We start from the raw sequence: 11702 nt of genomic DNA, 5'->3' as shown, positions 1-11702 counted from the left end.
GAGAGTCTTCCCATCCTTTCTTTTGAAAGAGGAGAAAATCGCTGATCTGCACAAAAAAAAACAACCCTTCTCACACCTCCCTCCTGGGGTTCCCTGCAGCATGACCCAGGCAGGGGCTGCTGCTCCTGTCTGAAATCTCCCCTGCTGCCTCTCTGCCAGCCCATCTCTGGGAGAACACTCCCGATGGCCACCTCCTCAAACAAAATTGCCACTTTCCAACTTCCTCTTCTGCAGGCAGGTGAGAAAAGTATCCACTCCCAGCTCCTTGCTCCTAGAGGAAAACAAATGTTTTCAGCAGCAACAACCCTGAAATATCAACCTCCTTCCTTAACCTGGACACTGGGAGCTCACACAAAGAGCCCTTTTGTCCAAGGATATCCACAGAAGACCCTGAGGATGGAGCAGTTTGAAACACAACTCTTTCCGAGTTTAAACCTTCCTTGATCAAATGAATGCACACAAAGCTACCCCAAATGGAAAGTGGGGCAGAAAGAGAAACTCCTCTCTCACAACAGCAAACTCTGGGCTTCCTTCTGTTCCAGCTGGAGAGGGAAGGCCATGGGATACTCCTGAGTTTGGGAAGGAATCCTGGGAAATGGCCAGATTTGGGAGGGCAGCAGAGGGAAGTTCAACAAAGAGAAGGAAAAGATTCTCTGGAAGCAAAAGATTATGGCAATATTTGGGAAGGAAAGTAAAAAATTTTTGAAGCATCTGAAAAAGTTCCCAGATGGAAATTTCTGCCCTCACAGAACAATCCCTCAGTCTCCTTGGTCTCTCAGGAAGCTCATGAATGAACCTGCAAGGCTTGGATCTACATCCCTGGTGTCTATCTGCCAGAGCAAAACAGCTGCCCAAGACTTCAAGTGAGCACAGGACAAACCTTCCCCCTCCACCTCCCAACACCAACTCAGAGGAGTCTCTTTCCATTGCAAGATCTACTCTGTGAGCAGTCTGCATTGACTAGACTTGGCTGCAGGAGGGGTTTTCACTGTTACTCTCCCCAGATGGGGGAAAACAGGAAGACAAGAAATGATTCCTGAGGAAAGCAAAAGGCACAGCCTCTTGTGGAGACACCAGCGTGAGCAGACTCCAACTGGAAGCCATTCATCCCTTGGCTAAAGCAACATCCATCCTAGGGGCAGCAGTTCAGCTTTGATGAGCATGCTGACAAAACTGCTGCCCATTGCTGACAGGCAGGGATGAGGAGAAAGAACATGCCAGCTGGATGAAAAAGAGGCAAAAAGGATGTCTTCAAGTGTCTCCTCTTCATCCTATCAGCAAGCAAGACAGAGCAATGTCCTTTCCTTCTGTCACCACAGGTGACCCGGGGATGGGATGCAGCACGGGGAGAGAGGTCGCCACTGCTGCCAGCAGCCTCGCAAGGGGCTTTGCCCGCCCCGCCGAGCCCGGCCAGCGCCCCGGGAGCGAAACGGCCGCGCTGTGCCCGCGCTGTGCCCGCGCTGTGCCTCTCTGGCTCGTGTCGCTCGTCGCTCGTCCCCGCCAAGTCCTGCCCGCGCCGCGGCCGTTGCGCTGAGGCGTTGTTGCCCCAGTCGGTGAGCGGCGCCGCCATGCAGCAGCCCCCTCTGCCCTCGGGGCTCAGCGCCCGCACCTTCCCCGCCAAGCTGTGGCACCTGGTGAACAGCCCCCGCGTCCGCTCCGTGCGCTGGGACAGCCTGGCCCGGGGGCTGCTCGTCGAGCGCTCGCTCTTCGAGCGGGAGCTGCTCAGCCCGGCCGGCGCCCGCGGGCTGGGCGGCGAGGGGGCGGCGGCGGCCCCGGGCACCTTCAAAGCCACGCACTTCAGCAGCTTCGTGCGACAGCTCCACCTGTACGGCTTCCACAAGGTGGCGAGCGAGGGCGGCAGCTGGCTCCACTTCAGGAATCCAATCTTTCGCCGCGACCGCCCCGACCTCCTGCTCCGCATCGAGCGCCGGAGCAAGGCCAGCCGAGGAGGTGCGCCAAGGAGGTGCAGCAAGGAGGTGCGCAGCCGCCAGCGCAGCCGCTTGCAGCAGCTCCGCGGGGCCGGTAAGCCGGGCTGGCAGCGAGGGTGGCGCGGGCTTTGGCCGTGGGCACTGCCCGTGCTGGGGCTGCTCAGCGCAGCTGCCCCGGCTGGCCCAGGGGCTGTCTGTGCTTGGGCAAGGCAGCCGTGCCGTGCCGTGCCGTGCCGTGCCGTGCCGTGCCGTGCCGTGCCCCCCGGGCTGCCGGGGGCTGCGGGACAGTCCCGCCGGGGCTGCGCTCACAGCAGCCTGGCCCGCTCGGCCTGCAGCTGGCCCAGCCCCGCGCCGTGGCTGCCGCTGCTCCTTGCCCGGCCACGGGCACGCTTGGGGAGCTCTCCGTGAGTGCGTGTGAGTGCCGAGGGCTCGATGGTGGCCAGGCCCAGCTGCAGGGAGCCTCCTGTCCCTTTGGAGCAGAGGGGGAGAGACCTGGCAGTTGGGATTCTGGCAGTTGCCTCCGGCCGAGGAACTGCCAGGGGACAGTTTTCCCAGGCAGTTAAACGAATAGGCGAGAGCTAAACAGACAAGGAACTGGTTGTTGCAAAGCCGCGGAACATGTGGGAATTTTTTTCTTCTTACCCTGCTTGGGAGGATCTGAGCTTTCTCTTTGCTGATAGAAGTACAGTTGCTGCCAAGGGAAACGAAGCCCAGGAGCAATAGTGACCCAATCTTCCCTTTGCTTCCTTTCTTCTTCCCTCATTGCTACTCAGCTCCCTCATGCCAGGACCTCAGAGCTGCCTCACCTGAGGATGCAGAGCTGCCTCCAGGCCCTTCCAGGCGACAACGTGCAGGTGCTGAAGACTCTGAGGCTTCCCCAGCACCTGCCAAGAAAGTGTTTCGCACCTCCGGACATCAGGGGGAGTCATGGGAGGAATCACTCAGACGCAAATTGCAGCTGAAGTGTCTCAGCATTCCACTGGTCCGCATGGACCTGAAACGCCACCCTGAGCTCATGGTTCGCCTGGTTCGCATTGACCATCCGAGCGTTTCCAGGGCCCTTCCAGAGAGCAGCAGCTGCAGATCATCAGAGCAGCACCTGCCAGCCTACAGCCCATCAGGTAGGGAAAGAACTTCTACCCTTGCTTTTCCAACAGCTCCTGCCAAGTGACTGTTTGAAGTATTTTTTGGCAGTGCTCTGTCATGGGTAGATGTCAAGTGAGAATCAGGTAGAAAAGTGTCAAGTTGACAAGAAAAAGGAACCTTGAATGCAAAAGAATTCTTGGTCTGCTTTTTCTTACCTTTCTTCCAATTTGGTGCATCTCCTGGGCATTTTCCACGCAGCCTTTCTGGTGTGGTGCAATTAAAAGGCAAAAAATCGTGGCTGAAAGGTGGTCAGTGTTAGGTGAGCTCCCCTCTGTCTTTGAATGAAACCAAACTGGGACGGTGATAGAATATCACAGATTTTTAAGTCTGTGTGTTGTGCCCTTCAGGCCATGCCATTTCAATGAGCTGTGTGTCTGCAGAACAATTGCACCTGCAGAATATGGCCTGAGCCACAAGGTTGCTTTTTAGCATAAAAATCACAGTTGAATTTCAGTGTTTGCCTGAAGATCTGGTCTTGTCAAGTATGAATCCACTCTGTGGATGAGATGTGAATCTCATGTGTTGGGATGAGAAACTCAAGCAGCCAACTCCAAAAGCTAATGGGCGTGTAGGAAAGGTTGTGATGATGAAGTTTTTGTGTCCCTTTGGAGCAGAGGGGAAAAGACCTGCTTGTTGGGTTTCTTGACTGCCAAGGAACTGGCAGGGGACAGTCGTACCAGACAGTTAAACGAATAGGTGAGACCTAAATAGACAGGGGATTGGTTGTTGCAAAGCCCCAGAACATGTGGGGATTTTTTTCTTCCTCACCCTACTTGGGAGGATCTGAGGTTAGCTGTTTGCTGATAGATGTCCAGTTGCTGCCAAGGGAAACGAAGCCCAGGAGCAATAGTGACCCAGTCTTCTCTTTGCTTCCTTTCTTCTTCCCTCATTGCTACTCAGCTCCCTCATGCCAAGACCTCAGTGCTGCCTCACCTGAGGATTCAGAGCTGCCTCCAGGCCCTTCCAGCACAAGGGCAGGTGATCAAGACTCTGAGGCTTCCCCAGAGCCTCCCAAGAAAGTGTTTGCCACCTCTGGAGTTTTTGGGGATTTATTGGAGGAACCAGACACACGCAAATTTCAAAGCCAGCATGAGCTCATCATTCCAACAATCCCCACTGACCATCTGAGCACTACCAGGGCCCTTCCAGAGAGCAGCAGCTGCACATTTTCAGAGCAGCACTTGCCAGCCTACAGCCCATCAGGTAGGGAAAGAATTTCTGCCCTTGCTTTACCAACAGCTCCTGCCAAGAGACTATTTGAAGTATTTTTCTGCAGTGCTCTGTCATGGGTAGATGTCAAGTGAGAATCAGATGGAAATTGTCAAGTCAACCAGGAAGGGGGACCTTGAGAACAAAAACAATCTCTGTCTGGTTTTCCTGTCCTTCCTCCAGATTTGGAGGATGTTCTGGGGGTTTTCTAGACAGTCTCTCTGTAGGGATGAAAGACTGAGGCAAAAAACATTTGCCCTCAACTGCTCAGTGTCTGTTGAGCTCCCCCCTTTCCTTGAGTGAAGCCAGACTCGGACGCTGATAGGATATTGCAGTTTCAAGATTGTCTCTCCTGCAAAGAAGTTGATTACATTTCAATGAGATCTGTGTCCCCAGAACAGCTGCAGCTGCAGAATACAGCCTCAGCCACAAGGTTGCTTTTCTGCAATACAATCCCAGTTTAATTTTAGCTTGTGTGTCTGCAGATCTGGGCTCTTCCAAGCGGAATCTACTTTCTGTGTTCAGCAAAACTCCAAAGCAGCCAATTCCACAAGCTGATGGGGAGATGGACAAGGCTGTGATTACAAAGTATTAGTGTGTGTCTCTAGATCAGTTTTACAGTCCATACTTTAACCGACATGCACATCAATTAGAATAAATACTTTTTACAAGGAAGAAATCAATCCTGCAATCCCCTGGGAAGTTGGAATACATTTCTGGCACTGAGGTGTCTCTGTGCTTCCTGTGGTGTTTGATCCAAGGCAGCAGTAGAGCTCTGTGTGCCAAGCTCTGTTCTGGAGCCTGACCCAAGTGTTTGGATTCTTGCAGCCACAGTGGGCAGTTCAGGCCCCGATGCTCCGACTGGCAGTGCTGGTTGTGCAGCATGGACAGCCTCCAGCTGGCCATGGAATGAGCCTGGGGAAGAGGAATTGCCACCACTGACTCTGGACCTGGTGCTTGAGACGCTGGAGGAGATGATTTCCCGCTCCCCACCTGAAAGGTCTCCCTTTGCTCAGGTAACTGCATTGGAAAGAGATGAAAAGGGCTGGACTGAGAGCTTTTGAAAGTTGTTGCATGGCTGAGAAGGAAAGGCTTCTTGAATTGAGCTGTGAATGGACAGGGAAGGATTTGCTTGGTAAAGCAAGATTTGCAAAGGAGGAGGGAAGGAAAAGGGGGCTCATCCTTAGTGAGGACGAGAGGTGTTGGCCAAGTTTGGGTGCTCCTTTCTCCTTTTCCTGGGAAGAATCCCTAGTGCAGGGGCATCATTCCTGGTGATGCTTTGTAGGTTCTAACAAGCTTAGCTTGATGTGAAACAGGAGAAGAGTGTTTGGAGAATTGCCCCTGAAGGCAAAGTGTCCCACCCAGGGAGGGGCATGTGAGAGGAGCCTCTGTTAGAGCACCAGCTGTGGGCTCTGCCTCCTTTTGGCTGGAAGGCCAAGGCAGAGCAAGGGCTGGGCTGCAGCTGCTGCTGCTGTGTGAGCCCTGCTGTGTGTGTAGGCACTGCCAGAGCCGTGTGAGGGGATGTGCTGCAGCTGCAGCTTTCTGGTCCTCTCTGTAGCCTGCAGGCACATGTGTATCTCGGAAAACCTCAGCAAAGTGGCAAACTGGCAAACTGGGCAGTCTTGGTCTCTGTGTTCCAGAGCTTTGTCATGTTCTTCTTGGACATCCCTGTGGGAAGAGATGTGTGTGTTCCCATCCAGTCCTGGCAAAGCTGCAGCCTGGATGAGGCTGTTGTGCTCAGGGCTGTGGAGGGAGGAGCACATCCCTGTGCCAGGAGCTGGCAGGACTTCTTCCTTAGTTCCCACGTCATGTGTTCAGTGTCACCCCACGTTCAACCTTGTCAGCTTTGGCAGCTTCTGGACTGGATTTGAGAAGTCAATCTTCTCCACTGCCTTTAGGGGCCAGACCTCCTTGTTAGGAGCAAGAGATGAAAGTGAGTGAGCCCTGGAGCCTTTAGGGAGCAGATGTGTTGGTTCTGAGGCCCTGTGAGTTGTGAATTGGAGGGAAGGACAATGTTGGTGCTGCACATGAAATGGTTAAGGACTCCTTGAAGCCCAGGGCCTTCTGCTGTGTTGAAGTGCAATTCAATCAGGGACCATTAGTCCTTGTGTTTGACAGATTCCCTCTTTGACTTAGGAATCCACTTTCTCTTAACTCTTGCCTCTTTCCAGACATGCCTGAAATGTTCAGTGTCTGTATTGGCACAGGCATTTTTGCATATTGTTATACAGATTTGCCAAAGGATTTCTCTATTTCATTTAATATGCACACCTGTAGCCTCCTCTAGATTTACTGTTGAGGGGAGGCATATTCAAGGCAGGGAATGGGATTTTTTGGAATTGTCCATGTTGTATTGCCAAGTGTGATGACCTCTTGTCTTCTGTAAACTCACCCAAGCCAGTTCTCAGAAGCATTTTCTTCCTCAAGAGAAAGAAATATTGCAGGCTCTGAACTACTGTGTCCCTGCAGAAAACAGTGAGTGATCTTTGGGTTTTCTTTCTTTCTGGTTTTCTTTTAAGGGGAGCACTGGTGTCGCCCCTGAGTCTTCAGGAGAGGAGCCTGAGAACAAGTCTGCAGCAGAGAGAGCTTTGCCTGGCACTGTGAGCCATGGGAGCAGTTCCCTGGAGCCCGAGGAGCTTGGTAAGGAGAGAGCCCACATTGGTTGGGAGAGGTCTGAGATGGCTGCTGTGAGCCTGCCTGTGGCAGGAAGGGAGATCAGAGGAGTTGAGTTCTTGTCTGCAGGCTTGGTGCTTCCTGGTGCCTTGAGTTCCAGCAGGGCACTGGCACAGCCTCCCCGGTGGAGCCCTGCCCTCCACGCTTCTCTGGCCGCACTGACCCTGAGTCCTGTGGTGTGGCAAGAGAGCAGTGAACAAAGCTGACCTTCTGGCACTTGTCACCAAGCTGGCTGTCCCAGTTTCCAGCTGAAGTCCGTGGATAGGTTTGCTGCAGGGTGGCAGTGCTCTGGAGGCAGTGCTGAGTGACTCTTGAAGTAACTGTGGAATATGTCAGCAAAATGTCAGAGTAGAAGGCTGAGCTTTGTGTCTGAAAGCATTAAATCAATGTAGTACAGGTCTGGTGATAGCTGTAGTGAGACACATTAAAAATACAGGTGGTAGAACCTCTGAGGCCAGACAAATCACAGAACACAAATGCAGTAGCTAAAAGCAAAATTTAATTTCCTCAGATTAGTGAGAACTAATAAGAGAGAGAGAGCACTTTGGATCTGCATTCTCAAGCAAGGCTGGTACAGCCTGCAGGCCTCGTAGGGAGCTCTTTCTCTGCCAGCTCTTCATCCCAGAGCTGCTGGTCGAGTTGGAGGAGCTGTTGCTCACTGCAGAGGGCACTTTTTAGATGCCAGGGACCAGTGCTGGTTTGTAACTCAGCTCACATCACCCATCAGCTTCAGCCATTTCAGTGAGGACCGAGGTGTCTCTGTGAGCACAGAGAAAGACCAAGGCTGGGTTCTTTGTGTGAGCTGGGACTGTGTGTGTTTCAAGCTCTCCTGGGTGCCATTTTCACTGCGGGTGCTGCAGCTTTATTGGGATACTCCAAAACTTGTGAAGTTCTGAAAACTTGGAAGGATCCCTCTTCTGTAAAGAGGAGGCCTCTAATTCCCATGTGAGAGTCTGCCTTTCAGGCAATCTTTTACAATCTTTGACAGAACTACAATTCCTTCCAAAGGGAAATATTCATGAAGGCAAGATATTGACTCAGTGTTCTCTTTGTTTCCCAGACATCCATCTGATCTACCTCGCCAGGAGGGCTGCCCTGCGTGGGACACGGAGACCAAGGGAGAGCCAGTGAAGATCAGACAGGTGGGATCCCTCTGTATATATTATGTTTCTAGATTTTTACAATTACATTTTTATACCTATGTAGATTTATTTCTAGAATTATAAAGTTGTGTTTATATGTGCTTACAGTTAAAAATCTGTATAGTTTGATTTAGATCCATTTACATAAATATAGTTATAGCTGTGATTGAATTTATATATCTGTAGTTAGATTTATAGATTTTCATAGATACATTTATATGTAATTAGAGTAAGTTTTATATGCATATAGTTAAATTAAGGAATGTATATAGTTGGAGTTTTATTAATATTTAGGTACATGAATTAATATTTGTGTAGGCATAGGCTTACTTTTAACCTCTTTCCCTGCTCTGCTTTCTATTTCATCTTTTGCTTTCCCCCCATGTCCCCTCTGTCCCCTCTTCCCGTGCTGGGTCCGAGCTGGCGGCCGGCCCGGGCGGAGCAGCAGTTCCAGGTGTCCCCAGGTGTCCCTAGAGCAGTGAGAGCAGCTGGTGTCCCCTGAGGAGCTGCTGAAGGACGGTGAGACTGAGGGGCTGAGGGGGCGGAGGAGAGGTGACACTGAAGGGACAGTGAGCTTGAGGTGCTGGTGGGGCTGAGGGGACTGTGGGGCTGAGGGGTGTGGGGGAGGAAAGGGGAATGGTGGAGCTGTGGGTTCAGGGTGAGCTGCAGGGGATGGTGGGGGCTGAGGGGACAGGGAAGTGGCACAGACTGAGGCGGGTGGCAGGTCTAAGGGGACTTGATGTGTCAGAATGGACTGTGGGGGTCTGAAGGAACTGGGGGGGCTGTGGGTTTGCTGAGGGGATGGCAGGGCTGAGGGGATGGAGGGAGCCAGCAGGGAGCACAGAGGGGTCCAGGACTGTGGCTCTGCCAGGCCATTCCACCAATTCCTGTGTGTACAATTTTGCCACAGCTTCCCTAAATGCCTCAAGAACATCGGAGAGTGACAAGAACCATCAGGGAGAAGCTGAAGGGCACCAGCAAGAGCAGTGAACAGGGAGCTGCTGCTGCTTCCCCCCGAGAGCCTGGGTGAGGCCACAGGGCTGGTGAGGCAGGCTGGGGCTGAGGCTCAGCCTGCTTTTTCTTTCTCACCCTGCTGGGGAGGCTCTGAGATTTTCTCTTCCCTCACACAAGTGCAGCTGCTGCCCAGGGAAATGTCCCGATATTGACTCAGTGTTCCCTTTGCTTCCCAGATGTTCATCTGCTGTCCCTGACCAGGAGGGCTGCGCTGCACGGGAGGAAGAGACAGAGGGAGAACGTGTGGAGATTGGGCTTCTGAAATCCCTTCAGGATATATTTATAGATTTATATAATTATATATGGATATTTAGATAGGTAGATTGATGTTTGTATAGTTAGATTTCTATTTCTATTTATTTACATCTGGTTTTATTTTTATGTTTGTGCTAGATTTTCATAATATAATATAATATAATATAATATATATGATGTAATAAATTATTTTTGTTAAACTTAAATTGATATTTGTATATTAATTCTTAGTGTGGTTGCAGCAATTTGTAATAAATCTAATTTTTTAACTTATGTTGATTTTTGTGTACTTACATATCAGAAGTGCAAGTGTAATAATCTTCAATAAATTTAATTTTTAAACTGAAATAAGCATGAAGTTGTGTTTTTCCAAGCAATAAGCAAATGTAAACATATTATTGCTTGAGGATTTTGGCAGTGAGTGAAGGGGACTGGGGGAAATTCTCCAGCCATGCCCAGCAGCTCCCCAGTCTCAGTCAGGCTGGCAGTGAAACCGCAGATTTGGGATGGCAGCAGAGCCACACGCTGGGGAATAACTCGCTGCAAAGGCCTGCTGAGCAAACGGGACTCCACTGAGCTGAGAGCTGCAAGCAGGAGCCACCCGGGGAGGAGAAATCATTCACAATGAAACACAGAGAGAAAATGTGGCAAAACAGATGTGAGGATACTCTGGGAGTCTGATAAAATGCTCTAAATCAGTGCTGTCTAGGTACATCTTCAGCAAAAATAATTTGTTAAAAATGAAACACCTTCCATGAAAGACGAATGACACTTTTCCCCTTCAATCACCCTCCTTTGGAAGTGAAACTTGTCCTTCTTCCTGAGAAGTTTTGCCCTTCAGCACCTCCCTCTCAGTAGATAAAAAGCTTAAGTACTACCACTTGTTACCATGAATGAAAACAGCCTTGCCCTGGTGACAGCGTTTGCAGTCTTCCCTCCTCCTGTCCCCACATCTCACAAACAGAACCATCCCCTTCCTGCCCAAACTGAGCTGAGGTGAGTGAGGGCTTCAGGAACTCAGGAGGCTGCAATACCATCACACATAGGAAGGTTTTGCAAAATTAAAATTAATGAATTTAAAGGGTTTGATGGTGATTGATTTGATTTAGACTTTTTATTATAAGCATACTGATGTAAGAGTTGGCAATAAGTTTTAAGCCTATACCATAATTATAGAAAGCACTCCCAAATGAAGTCACATACCTGTTCTTTTCATGTTTGCACAGATATTTGAGTTGCCTACAACTTACTCCAAAATAACAGAGATTATTCCAAACCTTTTTTAGCATTTATCTACAATGTGCAGCAATCTTTTAATTTGAACCTTATCTGCTCTTTGAGACATAAATATATAAACCTTCTGATCAACAAAAAAAAAACCCCAACAAATCCACAAACAAATTATAGACAACATGATACTGATCCAGAGGGTGTGGGCCTGCTGCTCTGGGCAGAGGGACCTACCACCATCCCCACTCCTGTTCTGGCTCCTCCTGGGACTGGTCCAACCCTGCAGACACAGCCACAATTTGGGGGTGCCTGTGACCCCTGGGGTGGGCAGCCTATGTTGTGGCAGCTTCTTCCTCCTCCATTGAGACGGCAGGGCTGCTGGCTGGAGTCCCCATCCAAGGCAAGGAGCTGCTGGAGCTGCTGGAGCTGCTGGAGCTGCTGCTGGGCTGTCATCCTCATCCACAGCAGTGTGGGAGCACAGAAGCCTCTGGGCCTCCTCTCTGCACTGCCTCACAATGGTGTCAGTGGTGCCCTGGACCAGTGGCACTGTGTGTTCCTCCAGGATGTCCTGCAGGCTCTGGGTCATGATCTCCTGGTCTGGCCCATACATACAGAGAGCGTGCAGGATGCAGCTCTGTGAGATCTCTGCAAGCCACCACTGCTCCCCATAGATGGTCTCCATCCTGCTGCACAGCCAAGTCTGCACAGGGTCCAGGAGATCCTTTGCTGACAGAAAAGTTGTGCTCAGACCTGAGGCAGGACACTGCCGACAGCTTGGGCTGGTGTCTCCTGAGGAGAAGAGGGATGGGGTGGCACAGGGGGATGGGGGCTGTTCCCTGCTGGAGCAGGAAAAGTCAGTTTTGTGCTGGAACAGAGAAGTTCTGTCACTGGAAATCAGTGTGATGTGTGGAGGGTTTTACACCAGGTTTGCACCTAAGTTGATGCTAAAGAAATACATAAAGTCCCAATGTACACCTAAGGTTTGCACAGCAGACTTTAGGCTGGCAGCTGAGGGAGCATAAATTAAATGGCCTTTCCAACCCAAAACCGTGATGAGAAATGTTGTTTTTTCTGCTCTCATTCGTTATTATAGCATAACAACCTA

General features: G+C 50.8%; 1 protein-coding gene and 1 long non-coding RNA gene across 2 annotated transcripts; both read left to right on the top strand.

Annotated features, from left to right (window-relative positions):
- Window positions 1-1522: 1522 nt before the first annotated feature.
- Window positions 1523-2931, top strand: LOC146421066 (heat shock factor protein 5-like; the record flags this gene model as incomplete). The annotated part of the gene is made up of 2 exons (XM_085047699.1): window positions 1523-2022; window positions 2702-2931. Coding segments are annotated over exons 1-2 (684 nt in total), but the record flags the coding sequence as incomplete, so codon positions are not given.
- Window positions 2932-2934: 3 nt separating this feature from the next.
- LOC146421065 (uncharacterized) lies at window positions 2935-5295 on the top strand. The gene is made up of 3 exons (XR_014848783.1): window positions 2935-3049; window positions 3975-4277; window positions 5112-5295. It is a non-coding gene; the product is annotated as an uncharacterized LOC146421065 (long non-coding RNA).
- Window positions 5296-11702: the final 6407 nt, after the last annotated feature.

Source organism: Lichenostomus cassidix, unplaced genomic scaffold, assembly GCF_008360975.1.
Source record: "Lichenostomus cassidix isolate B80296 unplaced genomic scaffold, HeHo_3.0 HiC_scaffold_43, whole genome shotgun sequence".
NCBI lineage: Eukaryota > Metazoa > Chordata > Aves > Passeriformes > Meliphagidae > Lichenostomus > Lichenostomus cassidix.
Note: the sequence above shows the minus strand (reverse complement) of the source record. Positions and strands in the feature narration are given on the sequence as shown.